The 17,095-nt window shown below is 35.5% G+C and overlaps 1 protein-coding gene across 2 annotated transcripts; it reads right to left on the bottom strand.

Moving 5' to 3' along the window:
* Positions 1-291: 291 nt before the first annotated feature.
* LOC101507286 (coiled-coil domain-containing protein SCD2) lies at positions 292-14,435 on the bottom strand. Of its 2 annotated transcripts, none has more exons than XM_004497374.4 (17): positions 14,028-14,435; positions 13,791-13,945; positions 13,552-13,627; positions 13,425-13,466; positions 13,279-13,341; positions 12,734-12,783; positions 12,623-12,650; positions 12,393-12,467; positions 12,208-12,318; positions 12,067-12,127; positions 2,570-2,686; positions 2,287-2,411; positions 2,022-2,091; positions 1,755-1,796; positions 1,592-1,632; positions 1,122-1,248; positions 292-570 (listed from the first exon to the last, which is right to left on the bottom strand). In XM_004497374.4, the coding sequence occupies exons 1-17, from the start codon at positions 14,349-14,351 to the stop codon at positions 473-475; spliced, it is 1,605 nt and encodes a 534-aa protein (XP_004497431.1). In that variant the 5' UTR covers positions 14,352-14,435; the 3' UTR covers positions 292-472. The 2 variants fall into 2 exon arrangements, with proteins under 2 accessions (XP_004497431.1, XP_004497432.1); XM_004497375.4 differs by having other exon boundaries at positions 2,287-2,408; positions 14,028-14,433.
* Between the last annotated feature and the right edge of the window lie 2,660 nt (positions 14,436-17,095).

Here is a 17,095-nt window from a genome sequence, read left to right as displayed (position 1 = left end):
ATGTCATTTACGGTAATTTTATAATGTAAAAATCATTTTTAGAAAATTGTATACAAACAGGTTTAAAATTATTTTTTTTAATAATAAACAAACTGAAATTAAAAAAAATTAAATCTTTAAAAAATAATCTCTAAATTATTTTTAAATAAACAAATTAAAATTAAAAAAAAATAAATCTTTAAAAAATAATCTCTAAATTATTTTTAAAAAAAATTTAAGCTCAAACAAACGCATCAAATTATAAGGCTATCAACAATTATTTATATTATTCAAAGTGGAGAAACTGCGAAGTAGAGTTTGACCGGTTCTTAAATTGAACACAGTTATCATAATAGTTACTAAGAGCCAATGTAACCTCATTTGAACACAAAGTGAAAGGTGCCAGTCTCCAAAAGGAAGATGCAATTCAAAATTCTCAATGCATACATCGGAAAAAGTCTTAAGCACAAACTTTAGGTCTAGTAGTCAATTTTCATGCAATAGCAAAGTCCTGATCAACTTCTTTTCTGGATTCTTCCCAAAGTCTACGTTCAACCCCCAATTTCCTCAGCTCTGAAAGCCCTTGCTCAACTGAAATATGAAAATCCATATAACTGAATGAAAAACTTTATCGAGGATATTTAACAAACAAGAATACACCCCTTAGCATAATTAAAGTCGTCATCAATGGAAGTAAAGTTTAAGCATGATCCACAATTTGCAAAAAAGTTAGATATCTGCTATTTATATTTTTGAAGTGCAAGGTGTTGTCTGAAACAAGTGGCTAATGCAAGTATGCTGTAAACACACTCCTGAAAGTGTCTTCACATGATATCAACCAAGAAGACTACTCTCCTTACCTTGTCCTTACCCCAAGTTTATACACATAAGTGCAATGTTTATGCCTCTTATTTATATTATTCAACTATCTTCAATGATTTAGCTTCTTTTTTAAAAAAATAAACAACTTTCCATGATTAAAGGTGACCAGTAGTAAAACATCCACCCAAGCAATATGTAACAGTGGTGACCCCAAAGTTGAACATTTTTCTTCCCAACCAATTAGCATAAAACGGGGTTGTTAAATCCCTGTGAGATGCAAACTAATTATTTAATTAAAATAGAAAAATGTTAGACGCTACCATCAACAGCATCGTGTGAGGTAGGTGAATGCCCACTCCGACCAATCCAAAACTGAAAACGTTCTTTGGCAATGTCCTCCTCTATACCATGAGCCTTGGCTCTTCTCCAAAAATATGTCAGCCAGGCCTGCCACGAAGAGTAAATCCACTTAGAAAAGCATGTTTCAGTAATGCAAACATACTTCTCAATGAGGGCGACCATCCACTTTACTGGTCAGTGGTCACAAAACCAAAGTGTTGTTGCAAGCCACCAATATGTGTATAAAAAGGCTAACGAGATAGAAGAGTGATGTAAATTATTAAAAAGTAGCATTACAACAATAAAATTAAAACAGAGAACCATGCAATCCAGAATCCAGGAAAGCATGCCTTCTTGGTATAGAAAACAAATGAACTACAATAGATCCATACATTCCAAGAAGCTACCAGTGATATAGAGTGCGGAATGGTTCATAGATAGAATGGAATACCTCCTTGAAAAGAACATCCTCAGATTCCTCTGGACTCAATTCTACAAAAATACAATGATATACTTATATTGTCGTTTGCACATTAGCAACAAAGCACAGATATGCTTATCCAAAAAAAAATGCACAGATATTTTGGCAAATAATAAGGTGTGGGAGCACGTACCAAAGGCTTCCATAAACTTAGGATCCCCTGGTGATTTAATATCTGGCAACATCCAAAAGTGTACAGAGTCAGAATATTACTGGTACATATAAAAAATATTTTAGTCCTACATGTTTTATGGTAGTCGTTTGAAGCATTAATCAGTGCAGAGTTTCAACATTTGCTTCTCTCTCTCAACAATGTATAGCCCGAAGTGCATGATGTGACTTTACTATACACATGAACCATAAAGATAACACAAACAGTGACATAAGCAGAAATGCATACCTGAGACTAGTTGTCGAGCAGAATTTGGACGCCTCTGTTGGGCTAATGCTTGCACAATAGCATCCTCAACCTTAAAAAAACAACAACAAAAATAATATATATATATAGAGAGAGAGAGAGGAGAGAGAGAGGAGAGAGAGAGGGAGAGAGATTAGCATTTCTTATAAGTATATAGCAAATACATAAAATCTGAACACAACTAATGGCTGAATTTTCTTATAAGTATATAGCATTTCTTATAATCACCAATGCATTTGTAGAACACCTTTAAAGAAACAAGCTCCTTGAGTCCCATTTCAACCGAAAGCATACTTTCAATATTTCCTTCTCCAGTAAGATCATTAATGTCTGGAACAAGATTGCTCCTCTTCTCTGTTGCATCATCACCTGCTTCAAAATCATAACAATTATCCATCGAAAATTCACATGCCCATGCAATAGAATAACGAAAATCATCACCATAAAAAAAAAATATAACACAGCAGAGATTAATTCTACAATGCAGGCAAACTAATATGAACTGTAGAGTCCAAATTTTTATTTCATACCTTTTTCCCAGCATTCCTCCTTGGCCTTTTGTCCTGCAGAAACAACAACCTCAAATGGAAGAGGGGCTAAGGATGACCAAAGTTCATACTTTGAGACTGCAACATCTGCGCAGATACCTGTCAACCATGGCAAAAATTACACAAGATTGCAGGAAGTGAACTATAAAATTATTCATTTGTGCAACTCAGCCAAATTCAAACTAGATATCCAACCAAAATATAGTTTTATATGCATATAATAATACATTTGACTTTTAAAAAAACTGATACTTAAAGCTTTGATAATGTATTCTAGTTTGCCAAGAGATGCCTTTTAGCCCCACCACCAAAAGAACAAAAAGGAAGATAAATCACCGCCTATTGTTAGCTTAGTTTATTATACAGCTAAATCCCAATATGCAAGCAAGCCCAATATCTAATCACGCACTAATTAGTATATGATAGGATGTTATCTAAGCCCAACTCAAATGAGAGTGATGCGTTGGTGGGTGGGAACCACGCTAAGCCTAAAATTTGGAGAGTGTATGAAAGGAAGAAAAAGAAAGAGAAGGAGTAGTGGCCACCTGGCAGGCAGTTAGTATTTTCCCCTAATAAGAAAGGAGTACGGGGAGTGGGGGAACGATTATGCATTCATCAGTTATTATTACCTTAGCAGTTAGGCAGTGAGGGAATAGTTTTCTCTCTACTGAGGAGCTTTTGCTCTGGTTTTCTCAGTTTCATATTTCCATTTTAATTAAATACTAGTCCATTCACTGTTAATATTTCTACTCTGCTCTATTAATTGGTCCGACCTCCCCTTGTTCATGCCCCCTAAAATGACTGACCGAGTAACCGTCGTGGAACTTCGTTTGGAGAGTTTGGAGTTTAGTTTTGTGTCACTACGTGAAACAGTTATTGCAAATATTCACAATGAGATTCACAGCGCGTTGGTGCAGGCCACACTTGAGCACAATGCAAAGACAATCACGCCCTCTCTCGACGAATTTCGTCTCTCCGCGAAGAAGGTGGAATTGCCTTCTTTTAATGGTGAAGATCCTGTTGATTGGATCACGCGATCCGAAACTTATTTTGAAGTTCAACGCATTTCCGAGGCAGTTTGCATTCAACTCACGAAGTTGAGTATGGAAGGCCCAATGATTCACTTGTTTAATTTGTGGAGGGATTCAACAGAGTCCTTGACATGGGAAGATCTGAAGGAATCCATGATGCTGCATTTTGGAGGGGGTCGTTTGAATAACCCTTTCGAAGAGCTTAAAGAACTCAAGCAACAAGGTTCGGTGGAGGAGTATGTTGTAGAATTTGATTTGTACTCTTCTCAATTCGGACGCCTTCCTGAACAACAGTTCCTTGGCTATTTTGTGGGTGGATTGCATCACGATATCAAGTCTCGTGTTCGTAAGTTCAAACCAAGGACTCGTTACCAGGCTATGCAACTCGCACGTGACGTGGAGAATGAGTTTGTTTCTTTGACGCAACCGGGTCAAACTCAAGGAGTGCGCCACAGATCGGGTCAACCTCCTCCTTGGGCTCGTAATTAGAAATCTTGGGCCCAGCGTGATCTAGACCCAATTGGTTCTCAATTTCGATCCAATTCTGGATCTATGTGGAACTCGAGTCCGACCCGCCCCCCAAATTCAGGCTCGTCCACTTTTACGGGTGCAACGCAACCCGCTTCCTCTACTGCGAGTTCGCGCAGTAGTAACAGCGAAGAAGTTTGTCGTTCTCAGGGCGAACGCAGTCGGGGGAGTTCTTCATTTGCCCATTTCAGAGATTCACGAAAAGAGGGCGAAGGGGTTGTGTTTTCGGTGCAATGAAAGGTGGCACCCATTGCATCAATGTGCTGGAAAAAATTTGCGATTGGTTATTTTGGGTGATGATGAGACGATCAACGGCGATGGAGAAATTGTTGTGATAAAGGTTGAGTTGAAGGAAGAAAAGCATTTCGAGGAACTGGAATGTAAGGCTATGGGGGTTTTTGAACTCCACAATTTGAATGGCGTTCACGCTTGCACCATCAAATTGGAGGGTTTTGTTAATGGCGTGTGTGTTCTCGTGCTCATTGACAGTGGAACGACTCATAATTTTGTTACACCTACGGTGGTGGAGGCTTTGGGTTTATCAGTGTTACAGACAACTCCGATGGGTGTTCGATTGGGGGATGGTCACTGTATCTTGACATTGGGAAAATGTGAAGGGTGCCCTTGGTGTTGGGAAATATCACCATTATTGTTGAAGATTATGTGTTGGGTTTGACTGGAGCTGATTTGATTTTAGGTGTGGTGTGGTTGGAAACCTTGAGGAAGGTCACTATGGATTGGAAGGAGAGGTCCAGGGTGTTCAATCATGGAGGGCATCCAGTTCAATTGCAAGGCCTGTCGGCAAAGGGCAAGGCAACAACTCTGCAAAGCATGATCAGGAATGATAGAGAAGCTGATGGTGGGGGCTGGTCTACCTCTATGGAGGTTGGTGGAGGACAAATACATAGGGGACAATCCAAAGATTTACAGCAATTGTTGAGTCAGTATGCTGCAGTGTTTAAGGAGATCGAAGGCCTTCCTCCTGTGAGGAACACTTCTCATGCCATTTTTTTACAGCATGGTGCAGGACCAAGATATGTTTTGAGAGGAGGTATCCTTTTTTACAAGGACAGATTGGTGATTCCTTCTCATTCACCAATTATTGAGGAGTTATTGAAGGAATTTCATTCTTCTCCTAACGGGGGACACTCGGGATTTCCTTGTACATATAGGAGGATGGCGAGGACGTTGTATTGGCATGGTATGATGAAGAGGGTGCAGGAATTTGTCAAGGCTTGTGATACTTGTCAACGTCAGAAATATGCTGCAACCACTCCAAGCGGCTTGCTGCAGCCACTTCCCATCCAGTGTTGGTTTGGAGCGAAATCTCAATGGATTTCATTACAAGCCTGCCGAAGAGTAATGGTTATGAAACTATTTTGGTGGTTGTGAATCGGCTAACTAAGTATGGTCATTTTATTCCTATGAAACATCCATTCACAGCTCGTTCCACTGCAGTTATTTTTGTGAAGGAAGTGATACAGTTACATGGCATTCCAGAATCGATTCTTAGTGACCGCGGCCCCCTGTTTGTGAGTATTTTATTGAAGGAGTTGTTTAAATTGTTGGGAACAGTGTTGAAGATGTCATCAGCTTATCATCCCCAAACGGACAGACAAACAGAGGTGATTAATCGTTGTTTGGTGGCATATCTACGTTGTTTTGTGGCTGACCAGCCTAAGTCTTGGTCTCACTGGGTTCCATGGGCAGAACTGTGGTACAACACCACTTTTCATGTGTCCATGGCTTCACACTATTTGAGGTGGTGTATGGCAAGAAACCACTAGTGTTGGTGCATTTCCTTGAGGGAGAAACAAGGGTGGAAGCGGTGGCACAAGAGCTCAAAGATCGAGATGAAACACTGCGTCAATTGAAGTATAACCTCACAAAGGCTCAGGAGTACATGAAATATTATGTGGATAAGAAGAGAAAGGGTGTGCAGTTTGCTGTTGGAGATTGGGTTTTCCTCAAATTAAGACCTCATAGGTAGCAGTCAGTGGTTCGGAAGATCCATCACAAGCTAGCTCCTCGTTTTTTTGGACCATATCAAGTGGTTCAGCGAGTTGGAGAAGTTTTTTACAAGCTGCAATTACTTAAGAATTCCAAAATCCATTGCATATTCCATGTCTCATAATTGACGAAGGCTGTTGGGAATTATCAGGTCACGCCTGAATTGCCACTAAATTTGGAGGTTGATAAGGGAGAAAATATGCCTGAAACAATTATGTCATGGAGAGACGGATTTGAAGCTGGACAACATAGGAGAGAGTTGTTGGTTCAATGGAAGGGACTTGATGTGGGTGAGGCTACGTGGGAGGACGAACTTTTGCTAAAAAGTCAATTTTTGAGCCTTGAGGACAAGGATGTGTTTGATGGAGGGGTGGTGATAGGATGTTATCTAAGTCCAACTCAAATGAGTGTGATGTGTTGGTGGGTGTGAACCACGTTAAGCCTAAAATTGGAGAGTGTATGAAATGAAGAAAAAAAGAGAGAAGGAGTAGTGGCCACCTGGCAGGCAGTTAGTATTTTCCCCTAATAAGAAACGAGTATGGGGGAATGATTATGCATTCATCAGTTATTATTACCTTAGCGGTTAGACAGTGAGGGAATAGTTTTCTCTCTACTGAGGAGCTTTTGCTCTGGTTTTCTCATTGTAACCAGTTTCATATTTCCATTTTAATTAAATACTATTTCATTCACCATTAATATTTCTACTCTACTCTATCAGTATTACAATAATAGTAATGATAGCTCTTAGAAGTAAGAGTTATTTAATCTTTTAAGCTTCAATTATTAAATATAAATTGACATTAAGTTAGGAAGTTTGCATTTTATTTGAATTAGTGTTAATTAAGTCTGCATCTATAAATATCTTGTTTGGCACTGTAAAATGCTGTACTTTGGAATTATATCTCTCGGCTAGTGTGCAGGTAAATAATCAGGAAAAATGTTTCAAGGTACAGTGGCATTTGTGCATGACCTAAAGGACAATTAAGTTTCCTTATGCGAGACAAAACAGGAAGAAGTACTTTGTTGGATAGTTTTAAAAACCGGCTCAGACCTGCCAGTCAACCCATCCAACTGGGAAATGGTGATATGACTGGCTCGAGCCAAGTATTGCATCGGCCATGCATTGAACTGGTCTGAAGTGGCCGATTTGCCGAACAAACCAGTGGGTTTCTAGACTTGGACCGGTTTTATGAAAATTTAAAAAATTGTTCCAAATAAAAAAATTAACTAAAAAAATTAACTTTAGGCCATATAATTTGCACTAGGTCCAATGACCAATTTTCTTAGATAACCAGCTTTTTCATTACTCTTGGATGTCTCTTTTGTTTGGTGGGCAGTCTATATATAGAGAGTGTAAGAAAGTAGATTTTTCAATGGTGAGATTCAATAGTAAAGTTTGGGAGGGACGGAGAGTTTTCAAGTGTGAGAGTTCTAACTATTCAACATAACTAAATACCCAATGTTGAGCAATAATATGATACTTAATACAACTTTATTTACCTTTACGATATTCATAAGTGTTGATATTTAAATATAGGCATATTTTTCTTATATAGTGTAGATAATTATGGGAATAAATCAGATTTGATATGATTCTGATTTGTGTTTATTTGTATTCTTGTGCAGCTAGAAATTATAGAAAGGAGTTTTGTTCCTCCTTGATCTTTTTGGTCACTGTTCCATTGCCGTGTTCCCATTGAGCGCTCCTTTATTTTCAATTGTTTTCTCTTTTCCAATGTGATCTCTTCCTTTTTCCAACTATTGTCTCTTCCAAAAACAACCGCCGCCATCAAAAACATTTTCAAACAATTTTTCCAACAAAACCATCTCCATTGTGTGCAGAATCTCCTGATTCTACGCTGCCACAAAATTTTCAGGCCCAAAACATGTCCCACGCATGCTCACGCGCCTTCAACCACTGCATTTCTGCCCATGTATCCACGCGTACAAGCAGTCTGGTGGCCGCCAGGTGAATTTTTTCGCTGTCACTATTCTGGTGAGTTTTTTCTCCTCCTTTTATCTAAAACCCATAAAAAATAATATAAAATTTATAATTTTTTTATGCTGACAGGGCCCTGAAGAGAGGTATCCGTGGAGATGGAGATGGAGACGAAGAAAAAAATCTCCCATGGTGGGGTAGGGGACATCTTTATACATGGAAGAGTAGAGGTGGCCAGAAAGGTGACATTTTAGCATGTGAGCGAGAGAAGAAGCATTTGGTCGGTTTTGGAGTGAAAGCTCAGGGAGAAAGAAGCTATCTTCTTTGAAGGAGCTATAGCGCTGGGTGTTATTTTCCTTGATGTAATAGCTCTTGGAGTTACTTTTCCATTCAAATATAATCACTTTTTTCAGATTGGGTTCCAAACAGATTACTTTCTTGTTGTCTATTAACTGTCCTACATCTATTCTCATACAGCATTTTATGTCATACAATTGTGCGGTGAAATGCTCATTTAAGATTAGGTGGTAGTTTTTTATTGCAAATCACTATAAAACCATTTCTTCTTCATTCATCTTACATAGAACCTATGGTAGCTGAAGAAAATAAAAGACAAAATACTTTCATGTTTTATTACTACAGCCCTAAATTGTTTATATAGAAAAAAAAATTACAATAGTAATACTGAGTAATAATGACAGAATTATAAAATAAAAATAAACATAATAATATAAAATAAAAGATAATCAAATCTAATTTCTCTTTATTCTTCAACACCCCCCTCAAGTTGGTGCATAAATATATGTCATGCCCAATTTGGCTATAAGTCGCTCAAAATTGGGTCTTGCCAAACTTTTTGTCAAGATATCAGGAATTTGCTTATTGGAAGTAACAAATAGCAGGCATATAATTTCAGCATCAATTTTTTCTTTTATGAAATGGCGGTCAATCTCAATGTGTTTGGTTTTATTATGTTGTACAGGGTTGTGAGCTATACTTATTGATGTTTTGCTATCATAGAACAATTTTAAGGGTAAGTCAATTTTCATTTTCAGTTCGTCCAAGAGTTTACGAATCCATAAAAGTTTACAGATTCCTTGAGTCATTGCATTGAATTCAGCTTCTGCGCTGCTTCAAGCAACAACCTCTTGTTTCTTACTTCTCCAAGTAACTAAACTTCCCCAAACATAGGTACAATATCCGGTGGTGGATTTTCTATCAGTAATTGATCTTACCCAATCAACATCTATAAATATAGAGACTTCTTTGTCATTAGTTTTCTTGAAGCACAAACCATTTCCAGGATTGAATTTCAAGTACCTTAAGATCCGATAAACTGCCTCCAAGTGTTCTTCATAGGGAGAATGCATGAATTGGCTTACAACACTCACAGAGAAAGTAATGTCAGGTCTAGTATGGGTTAGATAAATAAGTTTTCCGACTAACCTCTAGTATCTTCCAATCTTAATAAGAAAACTGTCTTTCTCCTAAAGTTTAACATTTAATTCCATAGGAGTATCTGTTGGCCTACACCCACTCATCTCAGTTTCTTCCAAGAGATCTAAGATGTATTTTCTTTGAGAAACAACAATTCCCTTCTTTGAGCGAGCAACTTCCATACCAAGAAAATATTTAAGCGCGTCTAAATCTTTGATCTCAAATTCTTGTCAAATTTTTCTTCAATCTTTTCATCTCAACAATGTCATCTCCTGTGAGAATAATATCATCTACATATACAATTAGAATTGCAATTTTACCAAAATTAGAGAACCTCACGAACAGAGTATGGTCTGATTGTCCTTGCATATATTCTTGCCTTTTGACCGACTGAGTGAATTTTTCAAACCAAGCCATTGGGGATTGCTTGAGACCATAAATGGATTTTTCTAGTTTGCACACATTTGAACCAAATTTATCTTCAAAGCCAGGTGGACTATCCATGTATATTTCCTCCTCCAAATCACCATTCAGAAAAGCATTCTTTACATCAAGTTGGTTAAGAAACCAATCTAAATTCACTGCCAAGGACAAGAGAACTCTAATAGTGTTTAATTTGGCAACGAGAACAAAAGTCTCTGAGTAATCAATGCCATATGTCTGAGTAAACCCTTTAGCAACCAAACGTGCGTTGTATCTTTCAACTGTGTTATCAGAATTATATTTCACAGTAAATACTCATTTACAGCCAACAGTATTCTTTCCTGTAGGTAACGTCATGACTCTCCAAGTTTGCCTCTTCTCAAAAGCTCTCATCTCTTCAAAAACAACTACCTTCCACTTTGGAATTTTTAGAGTCTCCTGTATATTTTTTGAAATTTCTACAGCAGACAACTTAGAAGTAAATGCAGCAAATGAAAAAGACAATTTTGAGTATAACACATAATTAGACAAAGGATATTTAGTGCATGATCTAATAGATTTTCTAATTGCAATAGGAATGTCTATATCAGGATACTCGACACGACTCTTAAGACCAGAAGAAGACTTACATGTATCAAGATGATGTGTTGGATTATCTATTGGTTCGGAATCTTGGAAGGGTCGGAGAATGGGTCCTTCCTTTCTCTGTTTATGATTTCTTCTTTCAAAGACATTTCCTTTCCAAGTAGGACCAATTGTAGTAAACTTGTTTTGTGTCTCTTTATCTGAGTCATTATGTTCGCACCATAGTTTCTTGCTATCTCTCTTCCTATCTTCATTCTTAGTGCCTAGGGCAGAGCTTTCAACCTCAACAACAGAAGGTGACTTACCCATCATAACACATTGTCTCGCCTCTTCTCTTCTAACTTCTGAGAACCTTCCCGAAGTGATGGCAATGAAATCTTTCTCAATATTTTGCCTCGGACTTCATCAAGCCACTTATTAAGCCCAACCAAGAACATGAATACTCGGTCGTTCTCTTGTCTCTTAAGAAACAAAACACTGTCGTCACAACACTTCAAATGATCATCATAGCAGATATTCAACTCTTTCCATAGTGTCATCAACTCATTATAATAGGCAGTGACATCTCTATCTCTTTGTTTGGCATGCCACAATCATGATTTGAGATCGAAAATTTGAGAAGAATTTTGAATGTCAGAATATGTTTCTTTGACAATCTCCCAACTTATTTCGCAGTAGGCAAAAACATAAAAGGTTTTCTAATCGTTGATTCCATATTACTAAGCAGCCAAGCAACAATAACAGAGTTATCAAATTTCCAAAACATGTAATTCGATCAGTTGTGGCAAACATTTGCACCTCTCTTGTGAGGAAACCATATTTTCCCTTACCGTCTAGTATCAATCTTGCGGTTTAGGACCATTCGACATGATTTTTTCCATTGAGTTTCTCGATTTCAACCTTGAGGGCATTAAAAGTTCCCTCGTTTTTGCCAAAAAAATTGGAAAAACCATTATTGCTGCCACTGTCGCCTTGGCCGCTGTCATTGCCTAAACCAATACTGCCGTTGTTGAATACTTCTAATTTTTCACCCAAACCATGTCGTTGTTGCCGCCGCTATCCATAAGGGCTGCCATTAGGTAGATAAAAACAAGTAGGGTCGACCCTTTAGCTCGTTAGAACGTCACAAGGTCGAAGGTTTAACCCTTTTAGTTTTGGAACCCCAAACCCCACTGGGTTATGGAACCCTAACCAAAAGCTCTGATACCATGAAGAAAGTAAAAGACATAATACTTTTATGTTTTATTACTACGACCCTAAGCTGTTTATATAAGGAAAAAAATTACAATAGTAATACTGAGTAATAATGACATAATTATAAAATAAAAATAAACATAATAATATAAAATAAAAGAGAATCAAATCTGATTTCTCTTTATTCTTCAACAGTAGCAATAAGTGATTAGCATATGGAACCAAATTAACCAATTGATATCAAAATGACTTGTTTGTGATGTCATGAAGAGATGCTATAATCACACCACCAAAGAAGAAGCAGAAAATGAGGCTAAACCAGAGTAGCTTACCATACTTTGCGGCTAAACCCCAATAACGAGCTAGCCAACACCTCTTAAGAACGACTTCCTCCTGAGAAGGTAGTTTATATAGTGAGTATTCCAAATAACTTACAAATATCATTGGATTCCAGCAACTCTGGAAGTACCTACCATTTCTTTCTGAGTTAATATCATTCTTTGTGTCATCGATCGAAGAGCTTTCACCTCAGATTCAGCTCCGTTAAGCTGTCTCACTGCGGCTTCAGACTCTACTTTTGCATTCTATTTGTGAGGAAATAGTTAAACCATAAATGGTAGCCTGTATTGAGAATATTTTAAAAAGTTGATGTATTCACCTTGACTTCAGCTTGTAGAGATGTGATTTCCTTATCAACTCCGTCGTTAGAGTCTCTGGAACTTTTAAGTGCAGCCTATCAAAAAAAAAAACTGCCATAATAAGGGACTGGATAAGAAACAGCACATCCTACTATTTTGCTAAACAATAGCTCCATCTCCATTCACTTAATAACATAAATTAACTACATCGTAGGTTGTATGATATGCTGCAAAGTTATTTCCATGTTACCTCTCTTTGACGCAATGTTGCCTCCTTTCTGCAATGTAATAAGATTGGGTACATAAATACTACCAAGTGAAGGAAAACCATATGCAACAGGTTTAACTAAAATCTACTCACCTGCTTAAGAGTTTAGCCTCCAAAGATACCCCTTCTCCGAGGGAAGCAACCTACAGGCTCGGATAAAAGGAACGACTAAAAACTGCATATGCAGACTAAACAGAAAGTTCACTAGTGCACAACACATAAACACATCTAAAACACAAATATCTAAGTAAAAGTATTAAAAAAATTAGAATTAAATCAGTAGAAAGAAAAAATTTATTGATTAGAGAGAGAAACTATTCAAAGCATGATTCTTTTTTTCTGGTTAGTTGAAGGACAACAGGACAGGACCCAAACTCCAAGCCTAATGGCATAGGCGGACCCTAAATACAACCCAGTCTATCCAGGTAAAGTGAAAGTAGAAGGCTCAAAAGTATAATTTAGACTCACAAATTAAAAGCAAAAAGAAAATATTATTAATCACAAGCAATGCAGCAAGCAATTGAATTACAGACTCTGTTCTTGTGTCAACCTGTAACAACCAAACAATCATTCAGACGGCCATAGTCAACATGTGGAAACTACAATAATGTATAAGGATAAAGAAATGAAGGTAGCACCTGCTTCTCAAGCTCCCTGACTCTGGCCTCTGCTTCCTTGCATCTCTCTTCCTCAAGTCTAAGCTGTACATGTTAGAAACCCTTGAGTACATATAACTGATGTTAGGTCACTCACAAACAGGAGAGAACATTAAAGATCGCATTACCTTGTCAAAAATACTTTCATTCTCTTCCCTTAGCATATCAACCTGCAGACGTTGGGGGTTTTGTAACACATACAACTCTCTTGTATAGAAACGTGAAAACAATATTTGCCACAACAAAGTAATTAACCTCATCACGAAGTGTAGAAGCCTCACGGTGGTCTTCTGAATCTTTTGGTTGAATGAGTCCAGTATCAAACGGAAATCTGTGAATTTCCCATCGAACTTGTTACATAAAGGGAAAATAAAAGAGGACTATAAAACCAAGCACACGACCAAAACGTACAAGCAATCAAATTAAGACGAGAAGTAGAGATGCACAAAATATGATAAATGATGAATGCAGTTTTGAGTGGTATGATTGTTCACCTTTTATCTTTGAGCTTATTATTATGAATAGGAGGAGGGTCTATTGGTGGCGGAATAGAAGCTGGAGTTATCTGGCTCTGGCTCAGCGGTGGTCTATTACTATTATTAGGTGCTGGACGAACATACGTGGGTTCTTCAACATGGTTCCTAGCTAACTAATTAAGTTAGCAACAGAGCATAAAAGTTGGTTAGTGATAAATGTGGAGTGGAACTGGAATGGAAGGTAAAGAATCTCACCGAATGAGATGGAGATCTATGGGTATGAGTCGTAACAGACTTCCTGGAGAGAGTGAGAGGTGGAGGAGCAGTGTAGCGAAATCCTAGATCGTCCTCGTCATCGTCGTCGGTAGCCTGGGAAGCCATGACTTGAGCGAGGCGTTGAGCAGCGGCTTTGGCGGCGACATTCTGAGTCCTTTTAATGGTTGAAATTCCAGTGAAGGTGAGGGAAGATGACCGAGCATGTCCATTACGCGAGTTTGATGGGGACGACGACATCACATTCCCAGATTCACTGCTCCACTGCCGGGCAGAAACCGGACTCTCTGTTCCGTTCCGCTCCATCTGACAATGCTTCCTTCACACCAGAACCTTTACTCTTTCCAAAATGTCCATTTACTCCCTCGCTAAACATTGCTCATCATTACTTATTAGTTAGCATCATTACTTATTAGTTAGTTACTGCTTCGCTAATTAAATCTCTGTCTTTATTGCGCGTGCTGTAATGACTCGAGCTGACTGTGACCAAGACCGAAGATACTATTTTTCTTTTAATAATAAATTATAGGCTAAATTACATTTGTGGTCCTTTAACTTAACTTCAGGTAACGTTTTAGTCCTTTATCTTTTTTTTTTCCGACTTGGTCCTTTATTTTAATTTTAAGTGACAATTTGATATTTTATGTTTTAAAATTTCAACAATGATATCCTTTTCTATACAAAAATTTTAAAAAAAATTCAATCAAAACTCATAAAATTAATTATATTCTTCAATATAATACAAATTTCATCAAATTCGTAACGCAAATCTTCAAATAAACTCATATTTTCACACTTTATTTGATATTTTTAGGAATAAAGGACCAAGTTGGGAAAAAAAAAAGATAAAGGACTAAAACGTTACCTGAAGTTAAGTTAAAGGACCACAAATGTAATTTAGCCTAAATTATAATATACGATTTAATTATAACCACATTTTAAAAAAATTAATTTATTAGATTGCTTTGTTATTTTTTTAAAAAAATATATCACTTATTAATACTATTAATTTATTTTATAATATAAAAAATAAAATTTTAAATATTTAAATATAAAAATCATTTTATAAACATTAAAATTGTATCAATTTTTTTTAATAAAAATGAAAAATACAATAAAAACTTATAAATAGAGACAGAGATAATAATACAATATACTAGACTTGTATCGGTTGATTCTTCCCACGAGTAAGTAATAAGTAAGCAATAAATGTTAAACATTGATTAATAAGTTTTTTTTTTTTGTTAACTATATAATTTTTTTACCAAATTTAAAGCAAAATACACATTTTAAAAAATGAAAATGATTTTAAAAGATTCTGAATCAGTTAATTCTTTAAAACACTTATTTATAAAATATATCAGAATTGATGTTTGTTTTTTCATCCACCCTCAACAATTAAAATCTTCAAACTCTTCAGGTACCATTAAAACAACACTGTATAGTTGTTCATGTCAACACAAATTTTGATAGATAAATTTCAATATGCTACAAATATTGACCTTTACCTTTATTTATAGTCATTGCAAAATGAATTACCAACAGAAATTGCTTTAGTTGAAATTTGAAGGGTATTCTTGGACCGAACGTGGTATCAATAACAATCTAGGTAATATACACCTTATTTCTAATGTTCTTTCTCGTATAACATTTATTTAACTATATATTTGCTCATTTTTGTAATGATTACACAGTCTTAAAATTTGATCAATGTTTCTCAATATATTTAGCAATTATATATATATATATAGAGAGAGAGAGAGAGAGACTATTTACATTTTCTATATACATTATATACAAGGAGTGATCAAATTGCACTCAAAAAAGTATATTAATAGTTATACTCATTCAATAGTATCATATTAGATAAATATTTTCTAAAATCAAATATCTAATTCAAAGTTACACTATCTTATAGATTATATTCTACAAATTTTGATATTAATCTAAAATCGTTTATATTTTATCAAGATATGTCAAAATTAACATTTTGATGCATGTTGATCACATAAAAATTATTTTAGATTAATGTAAATATTTATATATATAGTAGATTGATTATTCATTCAATCATAATCCTATATTTATATTTAAAAAATAGTAGTTTGAATTGAGTTAGGTTTAAATTATTTTTTAAAACACAAATGAACAACACTTCTATCATGGATAAGTATTATAAATCTTTTTAATAAGCACTCAATTTTAAAATGATTTTTAAATAAATGTGTAAGTAAGGATACAATTAATTATGAAGTAACAAAATTTTGATTTCAATAGCCTTCAATAAAAAATTTGCATTAGTATAGGTGTCATATTCAAATATGACCCATTTGAGGAAAATATATTTAGAGATAACATATCAATACAAAATCTATAAAACTCTATTTAAATCGCACTGAAATGTCTTATTTTGTTGTGGAAAATTTATTTAAAAAAAAATTAGAGTATGTGACAATGATTCATTTACACCGCATTTAGAATATTGAATATGTGAGCCTTCAAATTAAGCACATTAACTTTATGAGCATCGTATATAACATTCATAAAATTATGTGATGATTTTGAAGGCATATCAAATGAGCTTGAGTAATAGTTGTGGTATAACTCATTTACAATGATACAATGTTGATTAAAAAAAACAATAGATTTAATTAGAACTCTTCAAATTTAATGAATTGCAACTTAAAGAAGACTTACCAATTCCTTTTATATTGAGTTCAAAAGAGTTTTAAATCAATCTAACTATAGATATTGATATTAAATAATTTGTTGTATTAATTTGAATCAATACAACATTCATTACTTCTTTTTGTCTCACAAAATATACTTCATAATTCAAAAATGACCTTTGCAAATTGATAAATATTAATTTAAAATATTGACATATTTCTCATCATCGAATAATTTAGAACGTGACAATTTAATTTTGTAAATTGAGATTGAGTGACTGCTTCTCTCATTTTTTTTTTCACTATACAAAAAGTTGTCAAGATTTAATAAGAAATTTTATTAAAAAAATTGAACAAGAACAAAATTATATATATGTTTAT

Source organism: Cicer arietinum, chromosome 4, assembly GCF_000331145.2.
Source record: "Cicer arietinum cultivar CDC Frontier isolate Library 1 chromosome 4, Cicar.CDCFrontier_v2.0, whole genome shotgun sequence".
Classification (NCBI taxonomy): Eukaryota; Viridiplantae; Streptophyta; class Magnoliopsida; order Fabales; family Fabaceae; genus Cicer; species Cicer arietinum.
The sequence above is the reverse complement of the archived record's forward strand: the minus strand, read 5'-3'. Positions and strand labels throughout refer to the sequence as shown.

What these genes read in the sequence shown, in the direction of transcription:
- LOC101507286 (XM_004497374.4), bottom strand. Translation starts at nt 14,351, where the DNA reads ATGGAGCGGAACGGAACAGAGAGTCCGGTTTCTGCCCGGCAGTGGAGC. An exon ending in AATAAGCTCAAAGATAAAAG is followed by an intron (nt 13,628 to 13,790) that starts GTGAACAATCAT and finishes GGAAATTCACAG; the next exon opens with ATTTCCGTTTGATACTGGAC. An exon ending in ATGAAAGTATTTTTGACAAG is followed by an intron (nt 13,342 to 13,424) that starts GTAATGCGATCT and finishes TAACATGTACAG; the next exon opens with CTTAGACTTGAGGAAGAGAG.